General features: G+C 49.3%; 1 protein-coding gene across 3 annotated transcripts in view; it reads left to right on the top strand.

Annotated features, from left to right (window-relative positions):
• chd5 (chromodomain helicase DNA binding protein 5) overlaps positions 1–20,544 on the top strand; it is a 20,727-nt gene extending 183 nt beyond the window's left edge. Inside the window, exons 1-40 of one of the 3 annotated variants that reach the window (XM_061291353.1) lie at positions 1–61; positions 213–425; positions 4,410–4,564; positions 7,204–7,419; positions 7,611–7,729; positions 8,389–8,624; positions 8,694–8,806; positions 8,890–9,019; positions 9,121–9,287; positions 9,510–9,731; positions 9,980–10,189; positions 10,326–10,537; positions 10,654–10,785; positions 10,859–10,958; positions 11,029–11,220; positions 11,341–11,541; positions 11,613–11,750; positions 11,925–12,046; positions 12,222–12,395; positions 12,495–12,636; positions 12,712–12,843; positions 12,909–13,026; positions 13,130–13,254; positions 13,687–13,936; positions 14,108–14,280; positions 14,360–14,534; positions 15,118–15,183; positions 15,481–15,569; positions 15,801–15,934; positions 16,015–16,159; positions 16,240–16,399; positions 16,494–16,564; positions 16,637–16,898; positions 17,096–17,248; positions 17,345–17,453; positions 17,525–17,657; positions 17,742–17,937; positions 18,014–18,177; positions 18,250–18,376; positions 18,511–20,544. The exon at positions 1–61 is cut by the window's left edge and continues 183 nt beyond it. In XM_061291353.1, the coding sequence (XP_061147337.1) occupies positions 359–425; positions 4,410–4,564; positions 7,204–7,419; positions 7,611–7,729; positions 8,389–8,624; positions 8,694–8,806; positions 8,890–9,019; positions 9,121–9,287; positions 9,510–9,731; positions 9,980–10,189; positions 10,326–10,537; positions 10,654–10,785; positions 10,859–10,958; positions 11,029–11,220; positions 11,341–11,541; positions 11,613–11,750; positions 11,925–12,046; positions 12,222–12,395; positions 12,495–12,636; positions 12,712–12,843; positions 12,909–13,026; positions 13,130–13,254; positions 13,687–13,936; positions 14,108–14,280; positions 14,360–14,534; positions 15,118–15,183; positions 15,481–15,569; positions 15,801–15,934; positions 16,015–16,159; positions 16,240–16,399; positions 16,494–16,564; positions 16,637–16,898; positions 17,096–17,248; positions 17,345–17,453; positions 17,525–17,657; positions 17,742–17,937; positions 18,014–18,177; positions 18,250–18,376; positions 18,511–18,629 (5,949 nt within the window). In that variant the 5' untranslated portion in view covers positions 1–61; positions 213–358 and the 3' untranslated portion in view covers positions 18,630–20,544. The other 2 variants (XM_061291351.1, XM_061291352.1) reach the window with 2 other exon arrangements.
• Positions 20,545–20,691: the final 147 nt, after the last annotated feature.

Here is a 20,691-nt window from a genome sequence, read left to right as displayed (position 1 = left end):
TGTGGCTGAAATTATGGGATGCATCGTCATGGCAACAGACCAGACGTCACAATCTGGGCATGTGTGTTCCATTTTTCCCCCCCCTCTTCTCTTTCTTCAGTGTGTGTGTGTTTCTTATTTTAATTCCAGACTGGCAGCCCTGTTTTTTTGCTAAGAGAGCCCCGTGAGCGGATCTCGCCTCATCACATTTGAATGTTTTTGTTTCATCACAGTGCTGCGGATTTAGCGGCGGCTGACGAGGGGAGGAAGAGCGCCAGGAGGTGGAGGAGGACGAGAGCGGCGTGCCGAGGGTTAACTTTCACTATTGTCAGCCCAAAAGGAGCTTTTTGGAAGAGGAGGAGGGGGCGATGAGATCAAGATGCCCGGGTCGCTGAGCAATGAAGACGAGGCGCAGGACGACATGGATTTTGACGACGAGATGCCAGGTGAGGAGGGAGGGACGAAGGGAGGGAGGGAACGAGGGAGGGAGAGGCGGAGGGGCGAAGGGGGAGGCGGAGTGTCCTTCAGTTTATTTAGCGTCGCTTTGAATGTTGGCCCAAAGAGAAAGGGCTTGTCTGAGGAGAAGGAGGAGGAGGAAGAAGAGCAGGAGGAGGAGGGATGGGCTGCAAAAATACGCACAGTCATGCTGTTATTTTTGCACGATTTTTGAAAGGAGACATAGAATAGGGGACTGTGTGTGCGGGGTTGGGGGGTGGGAGGGGGGTTGTTGCATGGAAAGAAATGAAAAAAATCATAATGTAAAAAAAACTGCTTGCATGCTTTTGGAAGCAAGAGGGGGTCCACCGACTTCCAATGTCAATGGCGTGGGGGCGGCGTTTAAAGTTGATTTCAAGGATTGTGTATTATGTGTGTGTGTGTGTGTGGGGGGGGGGGGGTTGCTGCTGCTACAGCAAGACAAGAAAGCAGACGCATTCACGAGTTCAACTTTAGAACAAGTCAACAACTTGATCCTCAAGACCACTGGATGGAGCGACCATTTGTCAGGCATGGCAAGACAGGGCAGAACAGTTTGACCTCTGGAGCACATTTCATACACAAAGCAAGCCCAAAGCACATAAACAGCGAAAGTCATTCAAGGCAAAGCAAAGAGAGCAAAAGTAGCACGTTAAGAATGATGAAAAGATTTTTTTTAACCTGGGTTCCCAAGTAGAGGATTTACACTTCGCTTCTGTCGGCAGCTTATTCGCTTGCGTGCAGCATCACGGTTAAATGCCGCTTCACCGTCTTTGCTTTGAGTTCTGGGCTGCGCTAATCAGCCCTAGTCCGCAGACCTCAGAACCCGACGGGGTTTTTGTTCAATGAGCATTGCTTGAATGTAGTTTAGACCCAAACCATTCGGGGATTTTAAAGTCTGGGTGTCACAAAATTCTTCCCATAAGACTGGACATTTTTGTTAAAACACACCCACGCACACACACACACACGGCACCACGTAACCAACCTGCAGCAACGAGTGCACCTAAATAATAATTAGCTTCTCGCCACAAAATCACAGTAAAACCAAATAGCTCATCGTGTGATGCTCGCTGAACTCACAAACCATCTTACCAAGATTTTGCATTTAATTGTGTTTTGGTTCCATCTTGAGATGTGAAGGATGCACCCCCAACATCAGCAGTCCCACCCCCCACCCCTTTGATTGGAACTGTGTCTATTTTTGTCTGGTCTCTCTGAAAGTTGACACCATTTCAATCCATCTGCCTGTGCTGCATTCCCTTTCCGTCTCCTCCCTTTGATGAATGCGTTATCAGCATCACTGGTTGAGGCACTCCGGCTAGCTCCAGCAGTTTGCTGCCTCATTGGAAATAAAACCTACATGCTAACATTAGCATACTAGTCTAGTCATCGATTTATGGCCTGCAAGTTTTTTTTCCCTTGCACTTTAGTAGTTTGACTACAACACAGTGTTTCGGTCGTGATGTGAGTGTTTGCGGCACTGTGTGTGTTTGAGAGTTTTAGCTGAGCTTTCCAATTATGTGGAAAACCGTGTTTCAGTTGCGTGCGTGAGGGTGTAGGACATTCCGATTCAGTGGCTTATCCGAGAGTATTTTCATAAAGGAGAAGAGCAAAAACAAAACAATCCTTGGTGTGTGTGTGTGAGTGAGTTTCAGTCGGCTGCCTCAAATAGTTGCAGTTTGCGTTTCGTTCTTGTCCTCGGTGTGTCGCGACTTGCCAACAAAAAGAAAAGCTATGGTTAATTTTTTCTGTGAAATTACAAAGAGTTGGACTTTCTTTGGGTATGGATTTTCCATGCGGGGCCCGAGTGTCTTCGCTGCGGCGGTCCTCATGAATCTCCCTCGGCTCCTTTCCACCGCCAAGAAGGTCAAAAGCGAGTCTGTGGTCTGTCGGGGCTGCGCGAGGCTTGTTAGCCTGGCCCAGCTGTGCTCCCGTGACTAATACAACCTGCTGCTGACCTTCACCCTAAAACTGCACCTCCCCTCAGGGCACGCTCAGCCGGATGTCGTTCCCGGGAGGGAACGTCACGGGCCATTTAGCGGCGAACGAGGGGAGGAGTGCGAGGGGAGGCAGGTGTTGAAGGCGGCGAATTATCGCTGCCGCTGTCAGGCGCTGGATGGGAGAGGCTGTGATCTGTATGACGGCTCGCCTGTAATTCACAATTGCCTCCCACAAACAATACGCAAACGTGTCATGCGTATGAGATTTCAGTACCTGTGAGCGCGTTTGAGTACCGTATTTTCCGGACTATAAGGCGCACCAGACTATAAGGCGCACCATTAATGCATCATGTCAGATTTTTAATCCAAATCAAATCATTCTCCATTTTATTTTTTTTATTTCAACTTCAGATGCAACAAATGACTTTATAATCAAAAAATAATGATCCATAGTCTTTTTGATTCATGATTCATAGTCTTCAGCAGGCCACTTATGCTTGATTTCATGACACAATGCTTCGGGCCAGTTTGAATTTAGGAATTTGGTCCATATATATGGCGCACTGGACTATAAGGCGCACTGTCGGCTTTTGAGAAGATTTTAGGTTTTTAGGTGCGCCTTATAGTCCGGAAAATACCGTATTTGTTTTGTAGCTTTTACTGTATATAATATGAGGTGCTCATACATTGATTTGGGTTGACAGTCATAATGGCCCTAAAAGCTAAGCAGAGCTGCATGCAGTTATGTTGGGCGTACACATTCATATCAGCTAATTAGCGTCTGATAAACGATGCACACAAGTGAGTTTTCAACCAATAGTCAAAATAGGTTCCCCAGAAAAGCCAGGAGACTTCACGGCTTGAACGTTTCCATCCACATGGCAGTCGTGTCCAGGTACTGAAAACAAGCGTCCGCCACTCTCGATATGAACGTGCATTGTGACCGCGTGAGTGGGGCTGCCTCCTGCTAGCGCTGCTAAACTATTTGTTTTGCTCTGTCTGCTTGGACCAGGAGCCAGACTCCTCCTGGCCAGCCGGACAAATGTTGGCAGGTTGATCCCACACGCTGTATTATTCATGTTGTGTGTTTGTAGCCATGTAGTTGGCCCGGCACACGAGCGAGACGGGCCGCCGGGCTCAGCAAGTGGGCTCATTTGTACGCAGACGCTTCGACAAGCGGCAGCTGGGAAAGGCTCAGCGGTCCTGCGGTCCAACCAAGGGAGTCCCCCGCTCCCCGCTTGGCGCTCCATTTCTCTCAGCTGTGACGTTTTGTTTCCCGCGCAAGCGATGGTTGTCCCATTCGGACACGTGGTTCTGGCCGTTAATTCACGCTCGTTCCTCCAGCAACACTACTTGCCATTCGTGGAATCAAAGAGGAACAGCTCAGTGGCCTAGTGGTAGAGTGTCCGCCCTGAGGCTGGAAGGTTGTGGGTTCAAACCCCGGCCGGGTCATACCAAAGACTATAAAAATGGGACCCATTGCCTCCCTGCTTGGCACTCAGCATTAAGGGTTGGAATTGGGGGGTTAGATCACCAACTGATTCCCGAGCGCGGCACCGCTGCTGCTCACTGCTCCCCTCTCCCCCAGGGGATGGATTAAAATCACACGGGGATGGGTTAAATGCAGAGGACAAATTTCACCACACCCAGGTGTGTGTGTGACGATCATTGGGACTTTAATCTTAATCTTTTTTAATCTTAACACAAGCTCTTCTGGCTGACTTCCAAATTTCAATATTTTCCCCCAAATGGAAAGAATCAATCCACCCATTTTCTATTGTGTTTGTCCAAATGAGTGAAGTGAACAAAGTCTTGGGGAGAGAGGCGGGGTACAGACGCACTGGTCACCAGCCAAGCCACAAATTCTCTCCACAAGCAACCGCATTAGAACTGTCAACCTAATATTCATGTTTCGGCTGTGTGGGAGGAAACCGATGGAGACGCTGTGTACCACCACCATGTCGTAAATACCTGTCTAACGTTGTTATTGCATGGCTGTTTTTACGCACGCAGACGAGGAGGACACCCGCCCGGTGTTGCCCCTGGCCTCCATCGGCAGCTTCTTCTCGGACGACGACGACTCCCTCAAGCAGCAGCAGCAGAAGAAGAAGAAGAGCAAGAAGATGAAGGAGGGGAAGGTGGCCAAAGTCAAGAAGCGGAAAAAGGAGGTGGGCCAACAAACGCAACATGCTTCGCACTATCCAGTCATCCGAAGCACTAAATCTATATTACAACTACCGTAATTTTCGGACTATAAGTCGCGTTTTTTTCCATAGTTTGGGGGGGGGGGGGTGACTTATACTCAGGAGCGACTTATATACATATATATGTTTTTTTTCACTTTTTTGGGCATTTTATGGCTGGTGCGATTTATACTCCGGTAAATTACGGTACTCTATATTCATTTGTGTTTTATTTGACCTTTTTCATCTTGCCGCACGCTGATTACTAGTTGGCACATAGCCTACGTTGCATGGGATATTTCAAAATACATACTACTTCATTTTATATGTGGTAATAGAGACTTTGTATTGTATGCTATATGCTATATGCTACACACTAGTTGCATACATACTTCTGCTATGGCTTACTTCATACTACAGATTGAATGAATAAACATTTTTTGCACATTGACATTTTTGAAATTCTTGTTTAGCACAATTGTCCTCAGCGAGCTAGCTGTCCATCAAGCCAATAAGTTTCCTTTCCATCTTCCCGCCAATCACATGCAACTAACGTTCATCGATCCGGCCAAGCTCCCGACCAAGCGAGACGTGATCCAATGATCTTTTCTTCATCTCTAGCACGTCACCTTCTTTCCTTCCTTCCTTCCTTTAGTCACAAGAATCCCAGTCGGGATTTCCTTGTTTATCCAATCGGCAGTGAAACAAAGGCGCTCGAGTGTGGAGCCAAGCGAAGCTGTTTTTGAACCAGGCCTCAGAACAGCCCGCCGTGTTGATTTTACAGTTCAGCTGTGAGGACAAAGAGTTTTTTTATTTTCCCTTTTCTTTTTTTTTTTCCTGGATCCCACTACAATATTCACCGGCATGCTCATTGGCTGCCTTGTGCGGGGCTGCGTGCACTGCACTGCAGTTTTCCCCTTCGAGGCAGAAGCGATATGCAGGAGCATCTAATTTGATTAGGCTATCAGCAGTTATCTGATTGTTCTCCCTCCGAGGGGGCCAACCTTCCTCCTCTTTTGTCCTCTTTTGCCCCTTATGCCATGTGCGGGCCTCCTCCATCTCGCCCTTGCCGGCTCGTTTCATCAGCCACCTTGGCTCCCCTCTTCCATTTACGCTCCTCAATTTACTGCCCTCCTCTTCCCCCTCTTTCTTTTTTTCTTCCTATGCATAAATGAGATTTGTCTAGACGGCAAAGGGTGGCGGAGAAGCACGGGCCTTTGCATAACAAGCTCGTTATGTGGGGATATGTGATTGGATGGCGCTGTTCTATTAGCTCCTGTGTGTATGTGTGTGTGTGTGTGTGTCTGTGTGAGTGTGTGTGTGTGAGTGTGTGTGTGCCCAGGGTGAATGGAAGAATAGGAAGGAGTGAGAGTAGAAAATTAAATGGGGGTGAGATGTGCAACCAGAGGAAAATGAACAGTGGTGTGATTTAGTGTGTGTGTGTGTGTGTATTTTTATGTTTGTGGGCGATGAGAACGGCAGCAAAACTAGGGGGGGGGGGGGAGAGAGAGAGAGAGAGAGAGAGAGAGAGAGAGAGAGAGAGAGAGAGAGAGAGAGAGAGAGAGAGAGAGAGAGAGAGAGAGAGAGAGAGAGAGAGAGAGAGAGAGAGAGAGAGAGAGAGAGAGAGAGAGAGAGAGAGAGACTGCTCAAATGTGGTCGCCATGGCAACACTGCCAGGCTGCTGGTAGGGTTGGCGGGCGCTGCGGCAATGCGAGCCTTTCCACTGCGCCACAGAGCGAAAACGCCCGCAAGTCTGTGTGTGCGTGTGTTTGCGTGTGGAAGCAACAGGCCGCACGCACACATACACACACATTCACATGCTGCACTTTATTATGCACAACATGAAAGAACTACAAACAGGAGAGACAGAAAATGCACGCAGATGTGAAAGGAAGCAAAATACTAAGCTAACATGGAACGCACACATGCACACACACACACACACACACACACACACACACTGGATGTGTTCTCCTGCACCTGGCCAGTGTTGAATCATGCAGCCTTCCAGATGTCTCTTTGCTAATATGACATAGATGTTCTCTTTGTTCATGGAAAAGAGCAGCATTAGAGTTGTTGTAGCCTAGTAACAACCACGTAGCCTCGAGAAACATGTGACCCGACTTAGCAGCTTGCTGATATACAAGCAATTCCTCGAGTTAAAAAAACAAAAACAGAGGTTTGGAGCGCTCTATTGCCACTCCCAGTTGAAGCTTACTACACAAAACAAAGGCAGTCACGCATCGTATATTTTAAAGCAACCACGTAACTTGGAGTTAAAGTGTGTTAGCCTAATGCTAACATAGCCAGGCTAACAAACAGCATAATTAACCCTTGCAGAAGTTTCTTACATTCGTCCTCTTCTTTTAAATACAATATTATAGATTATTACAGTATTATAGAGTGCTATTTTTCTATTAAAAACAAATTACCGTATTGTCCCGAATATAAGACGATGTTTTTTGCATTGAAATAAGACTGGGGGTCATCTTACATTCGGGCAAAAAGTATACAACAATACAGGAATTTATTCTCTCTGCAACTTGTCCGTATGATGCCTTAAAAATCAGCTTTCCTAAAATGGCTCAAAGCTGAACAATCAATGCGCATTGTCTGGTCCTCAGGGAGGCATCCAGGTGGATAGCGAACAGGACCGCGCATCTGAAGTGGAGGAGGATGAGCCGGACCGTCCCGAGCGAGGCTCAGGGAGCGACACCGGCATGTTCGGTCTTCCCAAGAAGAAGAAGAAGAAGCCCAGGGAGAAGAAAGAGAGGAAGCCCAGGAAGAAGAAGCGAGACGAGGAGGACGACGATGAGGACGATGACGACGGGAGCATGAAAGTGAGTTGTGAAACGGTGAAGCCAAATTTGAAATTTCTGAACGTGACCCCACACATGATGAGAAAACAACAATCAGACAATTTTGCTCACCGTCAGAATCTAATCTCGGCCCACGCCTGACCACACGCAGAATATAAATAATCTTTTCGAGACACGCCCTTTCATCGATACTCAATTTCGCTACACCTCAGGAGCCCAAATCATCCAGCCAGTTGATGCACGAGTGGGGCCTGGAGGACGTCCAGTACGGCTTCACCGAGGACGACTACAAGACTATCACCAACTACAAAGCCTTCAGCCAGTTCCTCAGGCAAGCGTCCAACTTTTTTCGCTTTGTGGAGCAGCGCACACTGCTGCTTTTGTGTCAAGCCGATCCAGCTTCACCTGGGGCGCTCGAGAGCGTTTAAAGCACACGCGTAGTGTGCAGTCAGCTGCTCGCTGGAAGACTGTCAAAGCAGGGGAGGGGGGGGGGGGGGTTCCCGGGGGCTCGGACCCGCCGGTCTCTTGTAGGCCGACGTGCCAAAGCTCAAGCTGCTGCCTGACAAATGACAAATATGACACAGCAAAAGTCTTTTCCAAGCCACCACGTGCGTTTGTTTTCAGAATTGGCATGTACCAAAACATGAAAAGTGCCACCTCGGCTTTGAAAGGAGGACATTGTACGACAATTCATTTCCTCATACGGAGTCAAGACCAAACTTGTTTCTTCAGTTTCTTGTTCATTTCAAATACCCTAAAGGTGTTCCCTCTCAACACGGATACCTTTCCATTTTCAATGGTACTTACGTAACAATACTTCCATAATTAAGGGGTAGGTTGAGCAAAACATGGATTTATTTTCTGAAACGTCAATACACGGTCAAAACCGTATGGTACACTCTTTCATTGGGCAAACTTAAACATGAATCATAAAAATATTTCCAAAAGCTCATTTTTTTTCCATGACTGAATGGTCTTGTTTCCTGCCAGACCTCTCATTGCCAAGAAGAACCCCAAGATCCCCATGTCCAAGATGATGACGGTCCTGGGAGCCAAGTGGCGCGAGTTCAGCGCCAACAACCCATTCAAGGGCGCCTCGGCCACCGCCGTGGCCGCCGCTGTCGCCGCTGCCGTGGAAACGGTCACCGTGGCGCCGCCCACCTCTGTCGGCCAGCTGGGCGCTCCGCTTGGGCCCATCAAAAAAGCCAAAACCAAAGAGGGAAAAGGTACAAAGAAAGCGTTCGGCCACCATTGCATTGGATTGTGCTGGGGTCCCTAATGGAGTGTCTGGTCAGGGCCCGGTGCTCGAAAGAGGAGCAAAAGTGCAAAAGACATGAAGAAGAAAGTGAAAGCAAAGAAGACCAAATCCAAGTCGGGACAAAGTGGCAAGAAGAAGAAGACATCCTCGGTGAGCCTTGCTGCCATGCGGCAAGCTTTTTTTTCGTTGCTCCGTCCAGTCGTTGGCCAAACTGACTTTTGCTTCTGTGTCAGAGTGACGAAGACTTTCTAGACGAGTCAGACTTTGACGACATCAGCATCCTCAGTGCCTCGGTGCTTTGCGACGCCTCGGGGCCCATGGCCGCCAAGAAAAAGGCCAGACGCGGACGCAAAAAGAGGAAAAGTAGGATGGAAGCCTCAATGTTTACAAAGCAGTCCTCGTGACAAAAAGAAAATTATGTTCCGTCCATCCAATAATTTGGGAACTTCCTCCTGTTCTTCCAGAGGAGGACGGCGACGGCTACGAGACGGACCACCAGGACTACTGCGAGGTGTGTCAGCAGGGCGGCGAAATCATCCTGTGCGATACTTGTCCACGGGCGTACCACCTGGTGTGCCTGGAACCAGAGTTGGAGAAGGCTCCCGAGGGAAAATGGAGCTGTCCGCACTGTGTGAGTAGCAAGAGTTTCTACTTCAGCGCTGTACGTAGCAGTAGAGAAATATCTGTCGGAGTTGAGTGAATACTTCAAGATGCCTTCCCAAGAAGGGGTTTCAATGTCCACAAAATGGCGGCAAAGACTTACTTTTGTCTAAATGAAGCTCCTCCACTCACTCCAAAGCCTTCCCTTGGGCCCCAGATGACACCAAAACAATTTTTTTTTGTATGGCCTCAGGAGAAGGAGGGCATCCAGTGGGAAGCCAAAGATGAAGAGGACGAGGAGGAAGACGAAGCAGGAGGGGAGGAAGAGGACGACCACATGGAGTTTTGCCGAGTGTGTAAGGACGGCGGGGAGCTGCTGTGTTGCGACGCCTGCCCGTCCTCCTACCACATCCACTGCCTCAACCCGCCGCTGCCCGAGATTCCCAACGGGGAGTGGATTTGTCCGCGCTGCTTGGTGAGCCCATCACATTATTTAATAAACTACAAAAATGCAAGAATTTAATTTGATTGCGAATAATGTGTCTGTATATTTGCTTCTACTATCTGAGTAGTGCACTTTCTTATTTTTAGATGGTAGAAGAGAAAGAATAAAACAATAACATGATTTATTAGTATTACATGGACGTATTTTATGAAACTTTGGGCCAGTCTTGCGCTGATGAAACAATTACAATTTTTTTTTTTTTAATACTCTCTTGTTAGTGCTCACCTCTGAAAGGCAAAGTGCAAAAAATCATGCACTGGACGTGGGGTGACGCCCCCCTGCCCGCCGAGCCGCCGGCAGGCCCAGACGGTCACCCGATCGCCGATCCCCTGAGCAAGCCCCCGCTCAAGGGCCGCCCCGAGCGGGAGTTCCTGGTCAAGTGGGCCGGACTCTCCTACTGGCACTGCTCTTGGGTCAGCGAGCTGCAGGTGATAATTTTAGGAACGCTTGCCCATTCCCTCTTCTTCTTCACGCCTCTTTTGAAACACTAACTCGGAATTGAAACCCTAAAAAGTCAAAAACAAAACAATCATTGACGAAAAATCATATGTTGTGTTTGCGCAGTTGGAACTGTACCACACAGTGATGTACCGCAACTACCAGCGCAAGAACGACATGGACGAACCGCCGCCGTATGATTACGGCTCCGGCGAGGAGGAACGCAACAGCGAAAAGCGCAAGAGCAAAGACCCTCAGTACGCCGCCATGGAGGAGCGCTTCTACCGATATGGCATCAAGCCCGAGTGGATGGTCATTCACCGCGTCCTCAACCACAGGTGCGCCCGCTACACGTCTTTAAAAAAAAAAAAAAATCAAAACTTTATTGCGAAACAAAAAGCAACAACCTGCATGGCTTAACAGAATTTGCACGGCTGCTGTCGTGTGTGCGTAGTTTTGATAAAGATGGCGACGTGCACTACCTGATCAAGTGGCGGGACCTCCCTTACGACCAGTGCACGTGGGAGGTGGACGACTTTGACGTGCCGGAATACAACAGCCATAAAGTGTCCTACTGGGACCACAGGTTCGCCAAAGTCACACTCGGCATCCCAGTCGGCTTCGCAGAGCAGGCCGAGACCTTCTGTGTACTTGTCCAGGGAGCAAATTCTCGGCGAGGACCAACGCCCCGCCAAAGCGATGACGCAAAGAGACGAGCGGCCCAAGCGGGAGATCCCCCCAGATGCTCCCATCATCGACGTAAGCTCTCAAGTCGGACAAGACGGATGGCTAAGCGCGGTTGCCGATAACGACGCTTTTGCTCCCGCAGCCGACCATCAAGTTCGAGCACCAGCCGTGGTACATCAACGCCACAGGGGGGACGCTGCACCCGTACCAGCTGGAGGGTCTCAACTGGTTGCGCTTCTCCTGGGCGCAGGGCACCGATACCATCCTGGCTGACGAGATGGGCCTGGGCAAGACCGTGCAGACCATCGTATTCCTCTACTCGCTCTACAAAGAGGTCACACAAGACCCGCACGCCTTTTTTAAAAATAATTTTTACCCCCCTCGTGCTTGCCGTTGTCTGGCCCGTGTGCCGCGTGCGAACGTGTTCGTGAACGAGTGTGCTGCGCTCGTCCAGGGTCACTCCAAGGGTCCCTTCCTGGTGAGCGCGCCGCTGTCCACCATCATCAACTGGGAGCGCGAGTTTGAGATGTGGGCCCCCGACTTCTACGTGGTCACCTACACCGGAGACAAAGATAGCCGCGCCATCATCCGGGAGAACGAGTTCACCTTCGAGGACAGCGCCGTCAAGTTGGGACGCAAAGCTTTCCGCATGAAGGTTCCTCAAAGTCCACTTTCTCGCTCTCGAAATGAGTAACTTTGATCTCAAAGTGTTTTGCCATCCGGCAGAAAGACACGCCCATCAAGTTCCACGTGCTGCTGACGTCCTACGAGCTGATTACCATCGATCAAGCCATCTTGGGATCCATCACCTGGGCTTGTCTGGTGGTGGACGAGGCCCACAGGCTGAAGAACAACCAGTCCAAGGTTTGATGTGTTTTTAAGCTGACCTGTTTTTGGACAGTCCTTGAATGCACCTTGAGCACAATCAAAAGGGGGGAGAAGACGTTATAGCTCGTATTTAAGCTCGTAGCTATTCTAGCTAACACTTTTGATGAGCCTCATGTGAAGGCAATTGAACTCTAAACTTGTCCCTTGCAGTTTTTCCGAATCCTCAATGGCTACAAGATCTACTATAAGCTGCTGCTCACCGGAACTCCTCTCCAGAACAACCTGGAGGAACTTTTCCACTTGCTCAACTTCCTCACGCCGGAGCGCTTCAAGTAGGTCCAGCTACTTATAATCGTTGGCCATTCCGCTCACTCAGACTTATTAATAAATCAAACTGGGATTGGTCAGAAATATGTGAATCTACTGTAACTTATTCCCGGTTGAGAATGATTTTGCATGGCATGGATCCGAAATGAAAGGCATCTTTTTTTCTTACCTACTGCGCAGTAACCTTGAGGGCTTCCTGGAGGAGTTTGCTGACATCTCCAAGGAAGACCAGATCAAGAAGCTCCACGACCTGCTGGGTCCACACATGCTCCGGAGGCTCAAGGCGGACGTCTTTAAGAACATGCCGGCCAAGACGGAGCTGATCGTGCGAGTGGAGCTCAGCCCCATGCAGAAGTCAGTGGTGGCCACAATGTTGCTAAACCACAAGCTCTGAGCTCAGTTTGAGAAGCCTGAACGCAGACAGTGGCTGATTTGGTGTGTTTGCCCCCTCAGGAAGTACTATAAGTTCATCTTGACGCGGAACTTTGAGGCTCTCAACTCCAAAGGCGGAGGCAACCAAGTCTCCCTGCTCAACATCATGATGGACCTGAAGAAGTGCTGCAACCACCCCTATCTGTTCCCCGTGGCCGCTGTGGTACGACTGCGGGCCGAGATGTTTCCCGGAAGAGCTCCGTGGCGTCATTGACGTTGCCTTTCCTTCCTTTTGCAGGAGGCTCCCGTTTTGCCCAACGGCTCGTACGACGGCAACCAGCTGGTCAAGTCGTCGGGAAAGCTGACGCTGCTGCAGAAAATGCTGAAGAAGCTCAAAGATGAAGGCCACAGAGTTCTCATTTTCTCCCAGGTAAGTGCAGGAAAAGTGCGATTCGGTACTTTCTTTTACATCCCCCATTTTGGATTCTTGTGCAGATGACCAAGATGTTGGATCTGCTGGAGGACTTTCTGGAGTTTGAAGGTTATAAATACGAGCGCATCGACGGCGGCATCACCGGAGGCTTGCGGCAGGAGGCCATCGACCGCTTCAATGGTGGGTTTTGCTCAGGACTCGGAAAGGAACCCAGCCGAGTGGAGTACGGTTGCCGTTCATCCGCAGTCAGGCCAATGTGTAAATGGCTTGTGTTGGGTTGCAGCGCCGGGCGCTCAGCAGTTCTGCTTCCTGCTCTCAACCCGAGCCGGAGGTCTAGGAATCAATCTGGCCAGCGCGGACACCGTCATCATCTACGACTCAGACTGGAACCCTCACAATGACATCCAAGTGAGCCTGATTTATTTTGCAGAAAGGGAACCCCGCCTAGTCACAATTTGCTCTTTATAGCTATCCTCAGCTAGTTGCTCAAAAACATCATCCCGATTATTTTTTTTTTGGGCTCTCTTTGTAATCCCTTAGAGATGCCACGAGATGGCTCATAGGAAAGTACCGTAATTTTCGGACTATAAGTCGTGGTCTTTTTCATAGTTTGGGTGGGGGGGCGACTTATACTCAGGGGCGACTTATATACATATATATGTTTTTTTTCACTTTTTTGGGCATTTTATGGCTGGTGCGACTTATACTCCGGTGCGACTTATAGTCCGAAAATTACGGTAGTCATTTTTGTATTTTTGACTTGAGTGAGCTCATACATAAGCATTTTGGGGTAGCACATTAAATAGTCGCATTGTTTTTTTTTTTTCTACTTCTTTTCAGGCTTTCAGCAGAGCGCACCGCATCGGGCAGAACAGGAAGGTGATGATCTACCGATTTGTGACGAGGGGCTCGGTGGAGGAGAGGATCACTCAGGTGGCCAAGAGGAAGATGATGCTGACCCACCTGGTGGTGCGGCCCGGTCTGGGCTCCAAGACGGGCTCCATGTCCAAGCAGGAGCTGGACGACATCCTCAAGTTTGGCACGGAGGAGCTCTTTAAGGACGAGATGGAGGCGGCTCGCAACATGGGCGGTACATATTCTTAGATTCATACAACTTTTATAGAGATGGCTTCATCAAAAATAAGAAAAAAAGACTTGAACCGGTTTTTCTCGCGAAGCCGGAAATTCAACCGCAGTAATCAATAAAACGCCGCCGAGCTTTATTATGTTGTCCAACAAGCTGAAAGAAATATTTCCTCAGGCGACAACAAAGACGGCGAGGAGGGCAACGTGATCCACTACGATGACGACGCCATTTCCAAGCTACTGGACCGCAGCCAGGACGCCACGGAAGACACGGAGATCCAGAACATGAACGAGTACCTCAGCTCCTTCAAGGTGGCCCAATACGTGGTCAAAGAGGAGGACGGGGAGGTGAGGAACGACAATTTGTAGGGGCTTAGGACCAAAAACATAGAGCGCTACGTTAGCTTAGCAAGACATGTGTGCGCAGGAGGAGGTGGAGCGCGAGATTATCAAGCAGGAGGAGAACGTGGACCCGGACTATTGGGAGAAGCTCCTGCGCCACCACTACGAGCAGCAGCAGGAAGATCTGGCCCGCAACCTGGGCAAGGGCAAGCGCATCCGCAAACAAGTCAACTACAACGACACCACCCAGGAGGACCAAGGTAGGTGGCCGCCGCCAAGCGAGGCCTACGCGCTTGGCGTTAGCGCCCGTCTTCGCGGCATGCCTCAGTCATGTGCGGGATGGACCACATTTTGGACTGTTCCAGTGGAACTGGAAATCTGGCACTACTCATGAACACTATTTGAAGTATTTTAAAAGATGTATTAAATTTCTACTCCAAATGTTTTATTTGATTTTTTTTCCAAATGGAGAAAATATTTTGTTGCTCGAGGTTGATGGGCAGCAAACGTTCCACTGGATTTGTCCCCACAAATGAAAGTGACACGCATGTGCTGCAAGTTTGTCTTTGTTGTTCCATGCCATGCGGACGCCGCCTTGTCCTCTTTTAGCGCCGTAAACGAGTCCAGCTTAGCTTTTGCACTCTTGCATTTTCATACCGAAGACATTTTAATTGGCTTCCACGTCCGGAACAACCCAACGAGCTCTGTCTCCTTGAGTTGCTCAAAAGCCAGGGCGCGCTTGCTGAGCTGGCCGGCGCGACGCCCCCAGGTGGCATCCGACGGAAGCGATGTACTGTGCTGTTTCTGATGTGTGGTGCTCAGAGTGGCAGGATGATGTTTCAGACAACCAGTCGGAGTACTCGGTGGGGTCCGAGGACGAGGACGAAGACTTCGAGGAGAGGCCGGAAGGTACCTCTGCCCCTTTCATTTGGGACACCTGCAAAGGCTCGACGCAAGCTTTTTCTCATCACAACTGTTGTTGGTGTACCTAATGCAGTGTCCGGTCCGTGCTTACGACACGATAAAGTAATATTCAGCTCTAACATGCTGCAAAGACTCTCCATAACATCTGCTAACAACCCGGGCTAAACTTGGCTCTTTCAAATAAGTCAATTTGTAAAATATTTTAGCCGCAAGGCGGGGGGGGTTACGGAAATGATTTATCATTATCATTTTGATTTTACCGACTGTTTTTCTTTGCGGCAGGCGGGCGCCGACACTCTCGCCGCCATCTGAGGAATGACAAAGACAAGCCCTTGCCCCCCCTGCTGGCCCGAGTTGGCGGCAGCATTGAGGTAAAAACGAACCAATCTGTCAATTGAAGTAAAAGTATTTGTCCCATCCTCTTTTTGGATTTTTCTGCAAAATGTATCATCTGTTCATCAAGTTCATTTCTAATTTGATTTAATAAGGGCAACCTTTCAGGGCCTGAGTGAAAATGTAATGTATTTCTTATTTGATTTTTTAAGCCAATTTATTTGCCTCGCGTTGAGACAAAAGCATAACTTATGTGCGTTACTGTCCAGGTTCTGGGCTTCAACGCCCGGCAGAGGAAAGCCTTCCTGAACGCCATCATGCGCTGGGGCATGCCCCCGCAGGACGCCTTCACTTCCCACTGGATTGTGCGAGACCTGAGAGGCAAAAGCGAGCGCGAGTTCAGGTGAAACCATTGTGACTCAAATGAAAAACACACTTTTTTTCCGTTAAACATGACCATGGTCCTTATTGTGACTTCACCAGGGCCTACGTGTCTCTGTTCATGCGACACCTGTGCGAGCCTGGCGCAGACGGAGCCGAGACGTTCGCCGACGGCGTCCCGCGCGAGGGCCTGTCACGCCAGCACGTGCTCACCAGAATTGGAGTCATGTCGCTGGTCAGGAAAAAGGTCAACCATTCAGTTCTTGCAAACATAGCATCCCGTTGATGTAGCCGTGAATGATTATTTGCCGTGGTTTACCTGGGAAGGTGCAAGAGTTTGAGCACGTCAACGGAAAGTTGAGCTCGCCGGACCTGATCCCGATCGGCATGGAGCTGAAGAAACTGACCGAGAGTGTTTCGTCAGACCCCAACACCCCGCTGCAGGCCAGCCCGATCGCCACGCAGCCCGGCACCCCTGACCTGCCAGGTCAGCAAAAAAGACCACAGATCTGAAAATGGCTGGATTGTGTCATTTCCAGAGTGCCCTCGAATGCAACAAATGTCCTTTTGTGTATTTGTAGAAAAGACCGAGGGTCCCACTGAGGACAAGGACGCAGCTGAGCAAGACAGCAAGAAACAGTTGGAGCCAGAAGTGCGTCGTTTTCTTTCGTTCTTTCTTCTTTTTTTTTTTTATCAAAATGTGACATTTGTCACATCTGCACAGACTTGTATAGCGCCGACACATGCACACGAAGAGGAGGAGGAAGCGCACCGACGCCAGGAGAAGGACTCGGCGGACGGCGACGAGAGCATGGCGACTTCCGAGGAGAAAACCGGACGAGACGACAAGGAGGACAAACAGGCGGATGGGCCGGGCGGTCGGAACTCACCTACAAGTGAGACTCGGCCTACATGTGAGAGTCGGCCCAAAGACTCCGAAAAGCCTCCTGAGAGAGGAGAAAGCAAGGAGAAGGAGAGCAAAGCAGGTAGGTAGGCTGTGGACTGCTCCTCAAAATGCCCACCTGCTCTTAATTCATCGGTTGTGTCGTTCTTTCCAAAAAGGGCCGACCGAAATGTATTCTCTTAAGATCACAAATTGCCTCTTTGTTCTTGGAAAGATTGCAAAAATGTTTCTTGGTTTCTGAATAAAGCCAGAGTGATTTGCCGTGTGTTGTCGGTGCAGATGAGGTGAAAAGCGAGGACACTGCCGCCGCTGCAGACGCTCGCCTAAACGGTGACAAAGACACAGTGGACGAAATGGAGGACGCCAGGAAGGAGGACAAGAACGGATTCAAGACCAAGTTCATGTTCAATATCGCCGACGGAGGCTTCACAGGTGACGGCTCCTTTGGATCGAAGCCCAAAAATAGAAAAGCTAAAACAGAAGCGAGCGGCTGCTCTTCACGCGCGCTAATACGCATCCCCGTCTCAGAGTTGCACACGCTGTGGCAGACGGAAGAGCGAGCGGCGCTGTCGTCCGGCAAGATGCCCGACATCTGGCACCGTCGCCACGACTACTGGCTGCTGGCGGGCATCGTCACGTATCCTTGAAAGTGGACTTGGGTGACGGGTGGGATTTGGATGCCTTTGTGCCCCCTTGACCGAAGAGCAGGCACGGTTACGCTCGCTGGCAGGATATCCAGAACGACCCACGCTACGCCATCCTCAATGAGCCCTTCAAGAGCGAGATGCACAAGGGCAACTACCTGGAGATGAAGAACAAGTTCCTGGCCCGCCGATTCAAGGCCAGTGGGGGTCAAACGGGCGGCGGGGGCGAAGAGGCCGTGTGTGTTTCAACACGTGTTCTTTCTGTGTGGCGGCGGGTGCAGTTGCTGGAGCAGGCGCTGGTGATCGAGGAGCAGCTCCGGCGTGCCGCCTACCTCAACATGAGCCAAGACCCCGGGCATCCCGCCATGGCTCTCAACACGCGCTTCACCGAGGTGGAGTGTCTGGCCGAGTCCCACCAGCACCTGTCCAAAGAGTCCCTGGGTGGCAACAAGCCCGCCAACGCCGTGCTGCACAAAGGTCATTTTTTCACACTGATGCCGCTTCCTTCATCTTGGCGGGCAAATCGAATTTGAGTGTGTGCGTGTGTGCGCAGTGCTGAACCAGCTGGAGGAGCTGCTGAGTGACATGAAGGCCGATGTGACGCGGCTGCCAAACATGTTGTCCCGCATCCCGCCCGTGTCGGCTCGACTGCAGATGTCTGAGCGCAGCATCCTGAGCCGCCTCACCAGCCGGGGCGGCGAGCCTCCGCCGCAGCAGGTGAGTGCTCCAACACTTTGGACTTAACACAGAGTTTCCCTCACGCTCTCTCTTTTTCTTTTTTTGAATCAGACTTTCAGCCAGGGAGGCTTCACATGCTCCCAGTTGTACGGAGGCACATTCGGGGGTGCATTCAGGGGACCTGGAGGGCAGCCCATGGTCAATTACAGTCAGATGCCTCTGGGGCCATACGTCAGTGGTAAGAAAAAGCATTTGTCATCAAATCACAGAAATGCTTAGCAAGCTTGGTGATGATTAAGATGTGTTCTTTTCTTTGCTTTGTTTTTTTCTTTTGGTCCATCCGATATGAATCCGTGGACGGTTTTCTTTCAGTGTCCAACGGTCCTCCCAGCAGCCACCTGGACAAGAAGACCTTTGAGTCCCTGCGAGACGCGGCCACACCCGACCTGAAGTCCGGCAAAGCCAGCGACGTCATCTGCATCGAGGACTGAGACGCTCTCTCCTTTCATTTGATTTGTTTTTCTTTTCGTTTTCAGACATATTGAATCTGAAGAATTGCACTTTTACCTTTGCAGAGGTTTTTTTAACTTTTGACTGAAAAGCCTCAGACGAGATGTCAGGACTGAGGTCAAATGTGACTTTTTCCTCATTTTTTTTCTCCCCAGTGGACGTTTGTATGTGTTGTCATTGACTTAGTGTTGATTTTCTCAAAGTCTTCATGGATGCAGTAGAAGGCTGGAAGTGCGCCACCCCCTGGTCGCGATGGTCTCGACCTCACGTGGATGGCCAAATTAGCGACACCTGCAGGACCTTTGATGCATTGCAGCGTGTTTTATGCGTGTGATAATGGTGATGTTTTCCGTTTTTTTCCAGCGTTTGTTGCACCCTCATTGAAACTGATTCATTTGCCTTCATTTGTGGGACTTTTATTCCGAGATTTTTTAAAAATATATTTACATTTTCCCCTGCACAAAAGATGACTTTTGCTTGGTTTTGATTGTCTGAAGACTGCAATGGGACCATCAAAGATATATTGTGTCCTCAGTCCTCCGTGAAAGTTTGTGGTTTTTGCTTTTGATAGGCTTGACACCCTAACTGGAAGCCCTGTCTTGAAAGCCAGGTGGTTTCAAGGCAGAGATGGGAGCATCAAAGCGTGTTTAGTTTGGCCACACTCCTGGATTTCTGTTTTCAAGGCTCGGAACCCTAACCCTGTATCCAAATCCCAACCCAATTGCCATCCAAGCTCCATTTTGGCTTCAGTCATCTCCAATCGTTTGTGGTTTTGTGTCAAATGGAGAATGTTGTCCAAGGCTTGCAACCATAACTTGAAAACCTAGTTTGAGTTACAAAACCCAAACTAAGAGGCTTTAAGACTGCAACCGGGCCATCACTTCTTGCCTCAGTCCTTCACGACCGTCAGTTGTTTCAACTTCAGCTGCAATCCTCACTCCTGTCTTCAAACCCTATTTTTTTTGTCGCTAACCGCAGTAAGGCGGCACCCCTAAGCCAGCTGGTTTCAAGACCGCAATGGGTCCATCAAAGTTCAGCTCTGGCCTTGGTTCTAATGTTATGGTTTTGTGTCAGTTTGTCACATCAAGATGAAATGTTGTAAAGACTTGAAACCCTAATCCTGTCTTGAAAGCTTAAAATGAAGCTCAGTTTTGCTATACAATGACCATGGGCCCATGATTTTTACAATCTATTTCCACAATGCGTAAGATGTGTGTAACAAACGGAATGATGACCCCTTTGAGATGATTGTGACGGAAGGTCCGGTCAGATGACCTTCTGGAATTATTGTCCAGTTATGGATGTGTAAGAACCCCAATGCCCCCGCCCCAAGCATACTATTTATTTCATGTGAAAACTGTGTTTGAAAGCCTCTTTTTCTTTTTGCACTATTTGTTGTTTTTGTTGTTGTCGCAAACAACCGGTGTTGCGGACGAAACCTCAGAACCGTGTAAATAAAGCGTCGAAATTCAAATAAAAAATGAATGTCGGCCGCGCCGTCACCTCAAAGGGACATCAGCGACAACATATTCTGATCAAATGCAATCAAACTGGAGTCAGGATGAATGTACTGTCTACAAAAAACAAACAAAGCAAGACTTCGGTCTAATATTATAAATATTGCGTATGTATGTACATGCTTCAAATGAACACGGTTTCAAAAGCTAGAAAAAAAAGAAAGACCTTGACGAGGCACCTTTTGTTGCAGCGAATGCACAGCTTCTGAAGCTTTTTCTATGGCGGTTCACTTTGGGGCTGGTGGGGCGTCCCAAGACGCGCAGGCACCTTCTTCTTCTGACTTGTGCTGTAAAGCGACTGGACGACAAAGTGAATGGTCATCTTTTGATTTGTACTGTGGATTTGTCTCATTGTGTTTTAATAAATCTTCCGACGACAGGTTTGTGCTTCTTGTTGGCAAATAGTGCTGAAGAAAAGGTGACATTTAATTAATTAATTAAGTCAGTCAGTCAGTCAGTCAGTCAGTCAGTCAGTCAGTCAGTCAGTCCTTCATTCATTCAGTCATTCATTCATTCGTTCATTCAT

This window comes from Syngnathus typhle, linkage group LG11, assembly GCF_033458585.1.
Source record: "Syngnathus typhle isolate RoL2023-S1 ecotype Sweden linkage group LG11, RoL_Styp_1.0, whole genome shotgun sequence".
In the NCBI taxonomy this organism is placed as follows: Eukaryota; Metazoa; Chordata; class Actinopteri; order Syngnathiformes; family Syngnathidae; genus Syngnathus; species Syngnathus typhle.
Note: the sequence above shows the minus strand (reverse complement) of the source record. Positions and strands in the feature narration are given on the sequence as shown.